At 53.3% G+C, this 13,590-nt stretch overlaps 1 protein-coding gene across 1 annotated transcript in view; it reads right to left on the bottom strand.

Annotated features, from left to right (window-relative positions):
• The window catches only part of TRABD2B (TraB domain containing 2B), a 222,618-nt gene that overhangs the window by 24,876 nt on the left and 184,152 nt on the right, over positions 1-13,590 (bottom strand). The window contains 3 exon segments of the mRNA XM_070368096.1: positions 6,435-6,609; positions 13,190-13,269; positions 13,272-13,335. Coding sequence (XP_070224197.1) covers positions 6,435-6,609; positions 13,190-13,269; positions 13,272-13,335 — 319 coding nt within the window.

Here is a 13,590-nt window from a genome sequence, read left to right as displayed (position 1 = left end):
TTGGCCAACACGTGGGCAGGGACACTTCCTGAGCTTCACTGTCTCTTGGAGCTGAGACTGGCCATGGGGGTCTCTCTCCAGGGTCCCTGCTGGGTCCTCAGGGGCCACCGAGCACTTCTGCCCTTGGATAGCCCTGCACTCCCCTGGAGGGAGTCCTGTTCCTGGGGGCTCTGGGCTTTGAAATAATACTGATGAGGCAAGAGCTCATGTGTGCTGAGTGATGGCACTGCACCATGTTTTGAGACACACACGTGCTGCCCAGTGATGCCAGGCTCCTCTTAGATGGACTCTGAGGGTCAAGAGAAGCCAAGTACCTGGTCTATCCAGGCTCCTTCCTGTGAGGAGAGGCACTGGGCTCCTCATGCAGGCAGTCTGAGTCTGAAGCCCAGACACTCTCTTCTCTTCCTGCCTTCCCCACATGTCCAGCAGGAGTGCTGAGCCCGAAGCTGACATCTGGGCCCCCTGGCTCACAGACAGAGCTCCAGCCTAGTCCAGAGTACAGGGTTGGCTCCAGTTAGGGACGAGCTAGCAGATGGGATGTTCGAACTGGCTGGATGCTCTGGGCTGAAACAGGAAGGGTGACTCTGGCCAAGGACTGCAGCCCAGAGCAAGCGTGCCAGCTGCCAGATGTGTATATGGTGGGGCGGCAGGGCCCTTTGAAACACCGTTGGAAATTCTGAAACACTTCTGGATGCTGTGTGGCCTCACGTTCCAAGGTGGAGTATGGCAGGTGATCGGCGTTTGCCCGGGAGAGGAGAAAAGTGGCTGGGCGTGTGCTGTTTGCTGGGCCCCTTGTTTCCAAGGTCTCCAGGGCCCCGCGTGAGCTGTGTGTGCTCTTCTGTGCTTGGCTATGAGCGCTGAGGGGTTTTGTTCTGGAGGCACCCAAGTGGACAACCAGTGGGGGAAGGAGGTGGGTATGGGCCTTGTCCTGAGGACTGTGGGGATGAACTGGAAGAGGAACTGGAAGGCAGCTGAACCTGCATCAGGGAAATTTCAACCAGCCAGTTCTCACCTCCTCCAGGAAGCCTTCTCTGACTTATCTTCCCTCCTAGAAGAGTAGATGACAAATGTGCTAAGCATGAACAGAGTTGTATTAGGAAATCCTGTGGGACTGGGGGAATCCCAAAGAGGAGGTCCAGGCAGGAGAAGGAAAGGGCATTCTCAGGTGAACAGAGTAGCAGCTAAATGACTTTTTGGTGGAGACTGCCTGTCAGGAAGAACGGCCTAGTCATTGTTGACCACTGTTTCACTCAGTTCTAAGATTCTTGCTCTACTTATCTGTACCTCAATTTATCCACCCACCAAAGGGAATAATCAATATCATTTTGTCTCCCTCCAAGAGGCACTGAGGACATGAGAGCCACATGAACTGATGGATATGGGTATTCTTCAAGCAGGATGGTGCCCACTCTCCAAGGAGCAATGGCTGCTGTTATTAATTTTTAAATGTTACTGGTGTTCAGTGTGTTGGGTTTCTGTCTCTCCCTTCCTCAAGCCCAAGTCTTCATCATGAATCAACTTCTGTGTCTTGGCCCCATCGGTGTGTTTCTGGTTATGGGTCTGCTTCAGCTGGGGTGTGAGAGAGGCTGGCCTGGTGCTCGGGGTAACAGGTACAGCACCTCTGTGTCTGGTGCTCCCACAACCTGGCTTTAGACTCTTCAAACCCTGCTTTAGATTTGAAGAAGCAGATTAGGTTTGAAGAAGCAGAAGCTTGGACTTCCGCTTCCTTGGTAGGGGGCAGGTGGCAACAGTCCCACGTGGAGGGATTTCCAGGCCCTGAGGGCTCTTAGCTCCATCCTCCTTCCAAAGAATTCAAGAGTGATTGACGAAAACTCTGTGAGAGGGTTAGAATGCTACGATGATGGAAGGCTGGGATATCAGAACCACATAATCTTGGAACAACAGGCTGTTAGGGTCCAAGGAATTTGGAAAGTCAGAAGTTAGAATTATATTCAGATTGTTGCATGCTAGGGTTACAGGATATATGATAACCACTGGCTGTCAGAATTCAAAATGAACAGGCCCTGCAGGTTAACTGGTCTACCCTTGATTTTGGCTCGTGTCTCCAGCCCAGCTCTGCCAGCCAGCCCCTACATTATGCACTCTGTTCCAGATTCTATCTTAAGAAATGGTGGGTGAGGGGGAAACAATACAGTTACCAACTTTCCACTTTCCCAAGGGCCTTTGAAAGCCCCATTTGTCTCATATCACCATCATTTTTTTTTTTTAAAGCAAAAGATGTTTATCTTCAAACACAGTAGAAAGAAGATGATTTCAGAATATAAGATAAGCTTATAGACTGAATGTTTCATTAATAAAAAATTCACCACCTTGTACTTATTTTTCTCAGTTATGTGGAGACCAGAGGAAATCCAGGGACACACTTGGCTCTTTGAGGACCCTCAGGCTCACTTGCCAAACTGCATGGGCCCGGCATTTGGGAATCAGCCCTTCTTTCTCCCAACCCCAGGCCAATATACCCTTCCAAGGCAGGGGCCTGGATCCTTTCAGAACATCTGAGGTTGCACCCTGGCCACAGCCACCTCACAGGGAGGCAGGACTTCCATCTGGGCCTGTTTAGAGTTGTCACACATGTGCACACCCTTACTGCCCCTGAACCTGCTGAATAACCTCCAGAAGAGGTCAAACAGCGCCTGGATACAGAAACATCACAGACACCAAGGACAGTACTCTTCTATGGGATGTGCCAGATAGAAAGACACTTTCCCACAATATTGTCAACCTTTCTGGAAGTACACAGCAAGGGCACCATGTCTGGAAGGTGGGGAATGGCCTGGAAGAAGACCCAAGAGGCCAGGATTCAGGTTGAAGGTCTGCCTGCCTGTGGCCTTGAGGAAGCCATTCATCCTCCCTGGGCCTTATTTCTACCTACAAAATGAGTATAATAGCTCCCATCTCCTGGGATTATTGCACAGAGCAGGGGTGATGCCATCTAAGAGCCTGTAATGGTGGGGCTGGCCCTCAGTAGAGCCTTTCGGATAAGGGTCCATCCACCGCAGTAGAGAGTTTAATGCTGCTACCTAAAGCACGTCTGGCACAGTCCAATGAGGCAGGTGTGTTATCCCCATTTTACAGATGAGAGACTGAGGTCTTGGAGGTGAAATGGCTTATAATTATGTTTCTGTATCCTAAGCTATTTCCTAGGGACATCCATGAAACTGGATTGAGAAAACTTTGCATGAGCAGACGCCTGTTGGGGGATAGAGAATCATATTTCCAGGGGTACAGACCCTCCCTCCCACAGCCTCAGGGGCCCTGTACCTCCTTTGAGGGCTGGACAGGGCATGGGCCGTGAGTGAGGCTGACTCAGGTCCCCAGTGCCTGGGGGTTGGGGAAGGCCTGAAATGGAACAGGCACCCGGGGGGTGCCGTGGAGCGGGGGAACCTGTAGTTTGCAGACCATCGACAAGCGCTTAGCCTGTCCCTGCATGTACATTCTCAGCCTGCCAAAGGACATGGGACTCAGGAGCTACATGGACATAAGGACACAGCGAGGCAGGCATGGATTTTTGTCACCACGAGTTACGTAGGATGGGTCCCATGCCATCACACTGACTGTCACAGGTCCACTCAGCTGGCTCCCTGCCTGCCTGTGAGAGCAGAGCCCCTGACCACAGCTCCAGAACCAGGCACTCGTCCTGGCTCTACCCCCAACTCGCCATGAGCTTCACCCATGTCCTGGCCTCTGTGGAACTCAGCCTGCCCATGGCTGCGATGAGGTGGGCAAGCTTGAGCTGGAGGCTGAGTCCAGCTTTGAAATTCTTAGGATAAGGGTAAAAGTGCAGCACTGAACAGGACTTCTGCTCCAGGTATGGCTGAGCCAGAACTGGCAAGATTGGCCCACAACCTGGGCCCGCTGCTACAGGGCAGAGGGTCTCTGAGAGCCAGGGTGGGGCTCCCACTGCCCTGGCTTTACTGCTGGCCTAGCCCAGGAGACCAGGACTGGAGGATCTGGTCAACATTCGTCCATCTATTCCTCCCTTCACTCATACATTCCTCCATATATTCATCGAGCTTAAAACTGTTAGGTGCTACTAAAAACACAGGGATGATTAAGTGGAGTCTGCCTTCCCGGAGTTCAGGGCACGGGTGGGAGACAGACCCAGCACCGCTCACCCACTCCACTGTGGGAAGCAGACTGGAAGCAGGGAGAGGACCAGGAGGCTGGAGCTGATGGAACTGACTGGGCCAGGACAGTGGTCGGGAGGATGGACACAGTAGACAGGTGTGAGGTCTTTTGGGTGGTCTGTCAAAAGAACTGATCATGAATCAGCGAGATTTCAGAGACAGGGAAGAACCTGAAGGCCGGCAGGAGGCGTGCATGCTGGCCTGTGCCTGAGTGGACACTTGTGCCCTTTGGGCTCGGGGTTTCAGTGTCAGGGGCTGCCCAGGCCATTGTGATTTTTCAGCTCTAGGCTCTCCTATTTCTACACTCACAGAAAGGAGCTGCTGTTAGCCACCTCCAGCCCATGGGTGCCTGGTCCTGAGCCTGGGGGAAGGTGGGGCAGCATTCGTGCAGGATGCTGGTCCCTAACTGGCCTCCCTCAATGACTGGGACCTCTAGGGGCTTCTCTTAGGCCAGGGGAGGAGCCTGGGGGCTAGCTGAGTTCCGAGTGGTTCCTCTTTCATGGTCAGCTGTGGGCCTTTCCAGCCCAGGGACTCTGCCTATATGCCCATGGGGGGAGGGCTGGGATGGTGAGTGAGGGAGGGGTGAGCTAGGGAGCTGGGCCAGGTCCCCAGCAGGTGCCCTGCAGTCAAAGTCCTGCTTCTCCTGCTTCCTTCAGGAAGCCTCTCCCACTGCTACAGGAATCCCTCCCGATCCTCAGAAGTCTGTTTTATAGCTCCTGGAATCACAGATGGCCCAAGTGAATCCTGGCTCTCTGTACTTAGATGAGTAAACTGTGGTTGCCCAAGTGGGGGGCAGAGGCCACATCAGGCCATGGAACAGCCTCAATGCGAGCCCAGAAGTCTCTGTCCAGTTGCAGGTGTGGCCCTAAAGAGGCCATCACAGAAGTCCTGTGTTTCTGAGGCCCTCCCGTGTGCCTCTCCTGTGCTGGGGGCTGCAGGGAGGGGAGACCACTGGAGATGCACGAACCCTGGCTCTTGCCCTTTAGCTATTCGGAGTTGAATGAGTGAGGATGGGGAAGACTTCCAGTAATGAATCAGGATGTCCATAAAAGCCCTTCTGTGTTAGATAGACTGCTTGGCTTGATCCAACTCAGCCTGATGTAGGCAGGCAGCGTGTGGGTATTCAGCCAGGGTAGGGAGGAGAGAGAGGGCAGCCAACCACCTTGTTTAATTCTCACAAAACAGGAGGTGAATTCATTCAGCCCAAACTGCCAGTAACATGAATAAGAAGAAATAACGTTTGTCTTGCAGCTCTGGAGCAAAAGCTGACAAGGAGGTAAATGCGGTATCCTGGTCCCAATGTGGACAGCGCTGTCCTCAGCAGACAGCCATGGAGAAGAAGGAAAGAAAGAGTGAGAGAAAAGAAGCAGGAGACAGAGAAGAGAGGAACAGGGAGAGCGAGGCTGAGCAGGTCCCGCAGCTGAGAATCCGGTGATGATAAAACTTGTATTTATCGTCATCATCATAATGATGCCGACAACTGTGGCTGCCCCTGAGTTACTCCGCCATGGTACTGATCTTTATGACTCTTCTACAAGGTGTTTGTGGGTGCTACGTTGCTTCAGTCACGTCTGAGTCTTTGTGATTCTAGGAACTGTAGCCCATCAGGCTACTCTGTTCATGGGATTTTCCAGGCAAGAATACTGCAGTGGGTTGCCATTCCCTTCTCCAGGGGGTCTTCCTGACCCAGGGATTGAACCTCTGTCTCCCTGTGTCTCCTGCATTGGCAGGCAGGTTCTTTACCACTAGAGTCATCTGGGAAGGTAGGTCTTTTCAACTCATCACATAATTATTGCCATCACTGCCCACTCATAGAAGAGAGACTTGAGCCTCTGAGAAGTCCTAGAGCCTGCTGAGGCCATGCCACCCAGAGGGGGCTGGGATCTGAAGCCAGGGCTGTGGGATGCCAGAGCTGCCCTCTCCCCGACTGGGCCACATGGCCCTCACCATCTTGGCCTTTGCTCCGCAGGGTGGGCCCAAGGCTGGGCTGGACACTGGGAGCTGGCATCAGTTCTGGCCTCTCAACATGGCCTCCGGGGTATAAAGCTGCCACAGAAGTCGCCCTGCTCTTGGCAGCAGTCACTGCCCTTGCCCATGGGGACTGTTACAACAGAACCCTAGACCAGAGTTAGAGGACTTGCTTTGGATCCCAGCTCTGCTGAACACTAGGTGGCTTTTCCTGCTCTTTCTGGGCCTCAACTTTTCCTTTTATAAAGTAGACAGCCCAGCAAATTTCTCAGCCCTGAAGGATTTTGCAGACAATCCCTTCCCCACTCCGGCCCAAACCTGCTCCGAAGGCAAAGAAGCAGATCTTGTCTTCGTTCTCCTGCAGAAGCGTCATGACCCTCTTCCCCATGCGCTCATTCCTCTTGTAGATGAGCTCCTGGCGGAAGTAGCTGTCAATCTCCTGGGCTGTGACCTGCTCGTGCGGCGGGAGGGTGGTGTTGATAAAGTTGGGCAGCTGTAAAGGCAAGACAGAGGCTGCCTTCAGTTCTTTCTGGAGCAAGGAGGGCTTCTAATAAGCACACACAGCCCAGTGTGGGGCCAGGTTGAAGTGAAAAGCAAAGTGTTAGTCTCTTTAACTCGTGTCTGACTCTTTGAGACCCCATGGACTGTAGCCCGCCAGGCTCCTCTGTTCATGGAATTCTCCAGGCAAGAATACTGGAGTGGGTTGCCATGCCCTTCTCCAGGAGATCTTCCTGACCCAGGGATCGAACCTGGGTCTCCTGCTTTGCAGGCAGATTCTTGACTGTCTGGGCTACTTACCTTTATTAAGGTAACTGATGTTTTTCATCAATTCCAAGATGCTTTGAGATGACTGTTGTTATCCCAGTTTTATGAACAAAGGAAGAAAAGCAAAAGGTCCAGAGACAGGTGGAGAGTCACACAGCTAACGGAATAACAGAGTCAGGCTGGGGGCCCCGGAGGCCGCCCTCACTCAGCGTATCACTCCTGCCTTGTTGAACTTCAGCCTCTAGACACTGAGGTCATGAGGCTCTCCCTGTGGCACTGAGCCTGTCACTGGCATGAACAGCGAATCTGGTTCAGCAGATTTTCAGGTGTAGCGGGTCAGCTGAGCTGCCTGCCTGGTATAACAGAAAGGCTGACCTGGGCTTTGGCCCTGTTCTGATGCTGTGGGACTTTGGCCAAGTTACTAAACTTTTCTGAGTCCCAGTTTCCTCATTTACAAGGTGGGACTGACGATACTGCAGCAGATTGCATGACATGATGGGTGCTGTCATGGACACCTTTTAGCCCATCCCCCTCCAGAGAGGTTAGAGGAGGGGTCATAGCCTTTGGTTTTCCCAGTGTATGAGCACTAGCTGACTACTTTCCGTTGCCACCACTATCTTCCCATCCCCAGCTCTGCCACTTCCCAGGGTGTAACCCAAACCCTCCATCCCTCCTTGAAAACTTCAGCTCCAGGACTAAGGCCTCCTCCCATAATGATGGCTTGTTCAACAATCTGGCTTGGAACTATCCATATTTCCTGGCTCTCAGTCCCATGTCCACACCCAGCCACGTGGTCCAAGGCCAGCATCTCTGACATGTTCTTGAACGAGGCACAGAGCTCCTTGAGTTCAGGGACAGCACGTGTGTCATTCCTAGGCCCTCAATGCCCGGCACAAAGTCGGTGACCAGCACAGGTTTCTGGAGCCTTGAATATACAGATGTGCCGTCCTTCCCCACTCCCACTGTGTTGCCTCTCTAACCTGGATGGTGGATCCAGTGCTCCAGGACTGTGTCCTTCAGCGTGTGGGTGGGGCAGGAGAGGAAGCCATGGACCGAGGAACCTGAGGCCATGAATCAGAATGAACTCTCTTTCCCCACAACCCACTGGTGCCACTCTAACCTTCAAGCCCTTGCTCACAGAATGTCTTCCACCTGGAGTCCCCCCTTTCATCACTCTGTCTCCACCAACCCAGGCCCAAAGCACAGCCCCAAGGCCTAGATGACTGGTGGACCAGCAGATGGAGCGTGTGGCATGGGAAGACTAATTTCCTGCAGGTTTCAGCCCAGTCACATGGCTTCTAGAGTCGCTGATGAGTTTTCAACCCTTTTTCTGAGGAAAATGGTGGTATCCATGGAGGCTGAACCCAGAAGGACTCAGGGGAGGCTGGGACCTCTGCCTCTGCTGTCTGCTGGCCAAGGATGAGTACATTCCCCAAGAGAGAGGGGAGGGTGTTCTCTGTCAGAAAGGCCTGGTATGCTGATCTAGGAGGAACAAGACAATGATGTGACAGGTGTTCCCTACACTTGAGCAGTGCGCAACCTGGTGAGCTGTATGCAGCAGCTCTCCGAGCGCCCATCAGGGCCAGCAAAGAGTCGGTGCTTGCAGACTGTTTGGTAAATGGATACATGAAGGAACAAAGTTCTTACTCCCTCCCCTAATCATGGAAGAGATGCTTGGCAGCCCTGACAAACTGGGCCACGCCTGGACTTCATGCTACTATAAGAAACTCTGCAGACTTCTGAGTGGGGCTGGAGCACAAGAGAGACTGACTCAGAGGGGTTATTTCTGGAAACATGGCTCTCACAGGCTCCTCTCCATTCCCTGTGTATGGAAGAGAATGTGGGACAATGTTGTACCAAACGATAACTATTTTTCAATGGGTGAATGTGTGGATGAATGACTAGGCTTGCAGGCAACAGCTCTGGAGATAGTGAATGCAAGTCCTGAGGTCAGACAGCCCAGTCAGCTCGGGCTGGAACCCCTCTTTTGCCATTTACCAGTTGGGTGGCTACTGTAACTTATAAGTTACTTGGCCTCTCCGAGACTCAGTTTCCAAACTGGTCACATGAGTGCTATTTACATTGTCATGGTAGAAAGGATATCTTGACTAGACATCAGTACAACTAGCTCAGGATGGAGCTGGCTCCCTCATCTTTCCCCTCTGATGGCAGAGGCTACAGCAAAGGGTGGCCTTGCACAGAGATGGAGATGACAGAAAGATGGCCTTCAGAATCATCGGAGAGCATGAAGGCAGCGTTCTGCTTCCCTTCCCTTCTTCCAAGGGTCCAGGCATATGCCTTCTTCCTGGGACCTGCGATGTGTCCAGCCCTCTCTCCTTGGCTCCCTAAACATGAGTGTGCATCTGTGAAAGCTGAATCTCCATCCATTCCTTATGGAGATTTACTTTTTAAAAAAGAACAAGAACCAGAAAGTCCAGTGTCAAAGTTGTGAAAAGGCTGGGTTAGCCATTTGGTTCCCTGAGCTGCCCAGCAGCTGGCTGATATTCTCTGCGTGTTTCATGCTGATGGGCCCTGGCTCCATGCCAAGGATGAGGCCTGGCTGGATGGAAGCAAATTAATGATGTCATTAGGTTTGTTGGGAGCCTTAAATCTCTTGCAACAAGTTCAAGTGCAGGACGTACGAAAAAATTTTAAAGAGGATGTGCCAGGTCCCCAGGGCCCTAGAATGATGGATCCAAGGTGGAGTGATGAGTAGATGGGCCTGGCAGAACTGGAACAGGGTTGTGAGACTCCCCTGACCCTCAGCCAGGACGGGGTGGTTTAGAGGTAAGTGCTCAGGTCTGCTAATGTCACAACCTCATCCCTTCTCTTTATCTTGTCCATCCATAGACACCTTCTAAGACCTTCCATGGGTCCAGTTCTCGGTCCACTTAGGAGGCCAGAGAAACCTCGGTCCAGAGAAACCTCAGACTGGGTCTGCTGCCCTGGATGAGTCTCATGGCCAGTGGGGGGATCAGAAGATTGGGGAATGTGTGCTTTCAGAGGACAGTGAGTGATGTGGGAGCATGGACGAGGCCCCTAATAGGGTGGCCATGTGTCTTGGTTTGCCCAGGACAGTCCTGGTTAATGGCGAGGGTAGATTGCTGCATGCTAATTAATTATTCTGACTCAATTATATTTGACCTTTCACTCTCAAAAGTATCTGAATATGAATTTTATATATATATATATATATATATATATATTTATTCTACACCTAATGCAAGCTAGGGGGCTCAGAGAAGGCTTCCCAGTGGATTGCCCTGCTGATCTGGGACACTGACAACGCTAATGATAGGAGAGCGGCGGGAGGCCAGGGCCTCAGCCATTTCTGAAGGTGGGATGTGGGGTTAGGGGGATGAGGTGAAGCAGATCAAGAAGCAGACCAAGCGTGAGGTGTGCCTGGTCCCTGTCTGCCAGAGTTACCATCCTGGGCCCTGCATCAGTCCAGCCCCGGCCTCCAGAGGCTGCTCCAGCAACCTCAGCACTGCAGCCAGAGGCAACTTTCTGACCACATTTCTGTCTGGCTTAAACACCCCAGGAAGTTGGCCCCTCAGTGAGCATTCTCACTCCTACATGGTCTGCCCTCTGCTTTCTGGTCATTCCTCAGGACCTCCCACCATCCTGAGCACTGGCCACGCAGCTGGCTCTGCTTGCCAGTCCCTGCCTTCATCTGCATCTGGCAGACTCTACTCTCAAGCCTGGTACTCAAGACTCTACTCTCACATCACCTTCTCCCTGAAGCCCTGCCCAACTGCAGGTGATGACCGCTCCCCTCCAGCCCCTGGGTCCTGCAAGGCCTCCATCTGCAGAGCCCTTCTCTGTTAGCACATGGGCCCTGGATTTAGTGTGGATACCCTGACGTCAGGCTTGTCTGTGTCTGGGGGCAGGGCTGCCTAGTCCCTTCCGTGAGGGCTAGACTCTGTCTGTGCACCCTGGGTTGCTGTTCTAATCTGGGTGGGCGAATCTACCTGTGCCCTCTCACCCACTTCAAGTATAGGCACTGCGAAGAGACCCTCCAAGGCAGTTCACCTGCCAGAGATGTGTCAGTGGTTCTGGGCACAGGCGCAAAGAAAATCTGAGCTTGTCAGGCCTGGGGGTCACCCCACTCTTCCCTGTCTCAGTTGAATGTTATGCTGTCTGTGGCCACAGCTCTGTCTTGCACATCCCTTGCCCCAGGTTCCCCTCAAGCATACAGCTCCCTGGCTGCCCAGGGCTCATCAGCCTCTGCCCAGCAGAGAATGCAGGGTCAGGCTCTATCATGGGGTGAGTGGCTGGTGATGCAACTGTGAGCCTTATGCTGCCAAGGTTCTCCTCCTTCTCTCCTCCAGGAGTGAGAGTCAGAGCACCCGGAATCCCAGCCTCCTGTGCAGGGCCTCCGGATCCTCCCTCCTGCACTCTGCACCAAGCACAGCACACACCTGCGTTTGCCCTTGTGGCATTGCTCACTAATATTTGCTCTGTGCCACACCCTGTGCAGGGCAGCCTGACGAGAGTGGGCCAGACGCCCTTGCTCTAGTGGGGTCCCTGGTTATGCCTCTAGCCTAAACTCTCACCTCTCCTCCCACTCTCTCTTGCCTCCAGCTCACCAGGATGGTTTCCTCCACTGGCACATTCTTCTGCCTCCTGTCTGTGGCCAAGGCAGGTTTCTTCTCTGACCTTTCATCTTGCAAGAATGTTTCCATCTCTGCCCAGCCCTGCTCCACCCCTACCTCCAAGCCCACCTAAATCCCTGCTCCTGCTATGGGCTCCAAGGTCATCCTCCACTCTCCCCTGTAGCAAGGGTCATGCTTTGTGCCATTGCTTGTTGAATCTCCCCTTTTCTCTTAAGAGACTCCCAGCCCTCTGAAGGCAGCTGTCTCTGGCTCCCTGCCACATCCCTTTCCATATCCCTGTGACTGGCATTTATAAATTATTTCTTTCATTCATCCAATATTTACTGAGTACTGTTCTGTGCCAGGCTTATTATCAGTGAATAAAACAGACCCCAATTCTTGCTCTCAGGGAGTTTATGCTGTAGTGGGAATGGACAGACAACAAATAATCACTGATCAATGAATCGAGATATGTAAGTGTGCGAGAAGATGATAAAAAGCCATGAAGGAAAAGTGGAGCAGGAGAAAGGCGACAGGTGGGGAGGTGGGAGGTAGGCTGCAATTCTAGACCAGGAAGTTGGGCTTCCTCACTGAGACGACAACATGTGAGTTTCTATCTTGAAGGTAGAGAGGTGGTGAGCCATGGTGATAGCTGGGGAAAGGCCTTTCCGGCACAGCAAATAGCCAGTACAAAGACGAAGTGTGCAAGTGGGCTCATGGGTCAGCGGGGAGGTCCATGTAGATGGGGGAGGCGGAGGACATGGGGTGAGAGACACCTGGTCCATCACGTGAAAGGTCACGGAGCCGTGCAGGTCCTCACAGAGATTCTAGCTTTACCCTGAGAAAAATGGGGAGCAATTGCAGTGTCCTGAGCAGAGAGATGGCCTGTTCTGACTACTACAGCTGCCTCTTGAATGAATGGATTACTGAGCACCAGATGCAGAAAGCACAGGGGACCTCGAGGTGCCCAGGAGAATATCTAAATCCTTCTGGGGCATCAGAGTGGTTTGGAAGAGATGACCCTAGACCACGGCCACGCGGGAGGAAACCCAGAGGGAGGAGGCTGAACAAAGGCACAGCAGTGGGCAAGGGCAAGGTGCGGGGAGGGCTACAAGTGGCAGAGACCCTCAGAATGAGGCCTGTGTGGCAGGGTCCTGGGCTGTGATGAGGTCCATGGCGGGTAGGGTACGGACGGGGGCCCTGACTGCCTACGAAGTATCTCAGAATTATCCCAAGGGAACAGACCTGGTGGAGCCATGCTCCGCTCCTTGACTCCCTCCTACCGTCTGGCCAGCCTGGGGTTAATCTTTGCTCTAGGACTCGAATCGAGGCAGAGCACCCTGGACTGGACTCAAGCCCAAGCTCTGAGCACCTGTGAGCTTTCCCTTCCCTGGACTTTAATCTCCCCAGGTGCTGCATGGAGCCTGGATGAGGGTTCCCTATCCTTAGGTAAGCTTCCAGGGTCTAGGTCCCAGAGCCACACACACCAGGCTCAAGTGGGGCTCTTGACAACATGACAACTAAGCGGTGTGGCCTTGAGCAAGTCTCTTCCCCTCCCTGAGCCTCAGTTTCCCCATCTGTAGCAGGGATGCCAACAGCTCCTGCTTACCAGCTGCATCTGGCACACAGTAGGTGTCTAATAAACGCCTTCCTAGAAGCCTTGGTTATACTGGCGCCCTGGAAGCTGCCTGGGCCCGGGGAGAGGAGCCTCACCTGGGAGGTGTCGTGGTTGAAGATGACGGCGTTGAGGTCCCCGCAGTTGTAGTGCTTGATGAGGTCTTCGGTGGTGTAGGCGCCTGCAGGCTCCCAGCCCGCACGCTCTCGTGCTGCAGCAGAGTCTGGTTCAGGGCGAACAGCACCTGAGCAGAGGAGGACAGGAGTCAGGGCTGCACTCAAGGCCCCTGGCTGAGTCCCCGACCCCTCAAGGGAGGGCCCTCCACCCGCTGGACTTTGGGGCCACAGGCCTGCAACAGGGTGTGTGAGAATGAGGGGAGCCTGACGTGAGCTGGTGCTGCTCGAATGCTCCACGGCCTTCGCTCTTCACTCCCTGGCCTCTCACCACACTCGGCCTGCTCCCGTCCCCAGCCCTTTGCCCTCACTGGTCCGACTCCTGC

Source organism: Bos mutus, chromosome 3 (assembly GCF_027580195.1).
Source record: "Bos mutus isolate GX-2022 chromosome 3, NWIPB_WYAK_1.1, whole genome shotgun sequence".
Classification (NCBI taxonomy): Eukaryota; Metazoa; Chordata; class Mammalia; order Artiodactyla; family Bovidae; genus Bos; species Bos mutus.
The sequence above is the reverse complement of the archived record's forward strand: the minus strand, read 5'-3'. Positions and strand labels throughout refer to the sequence as shown.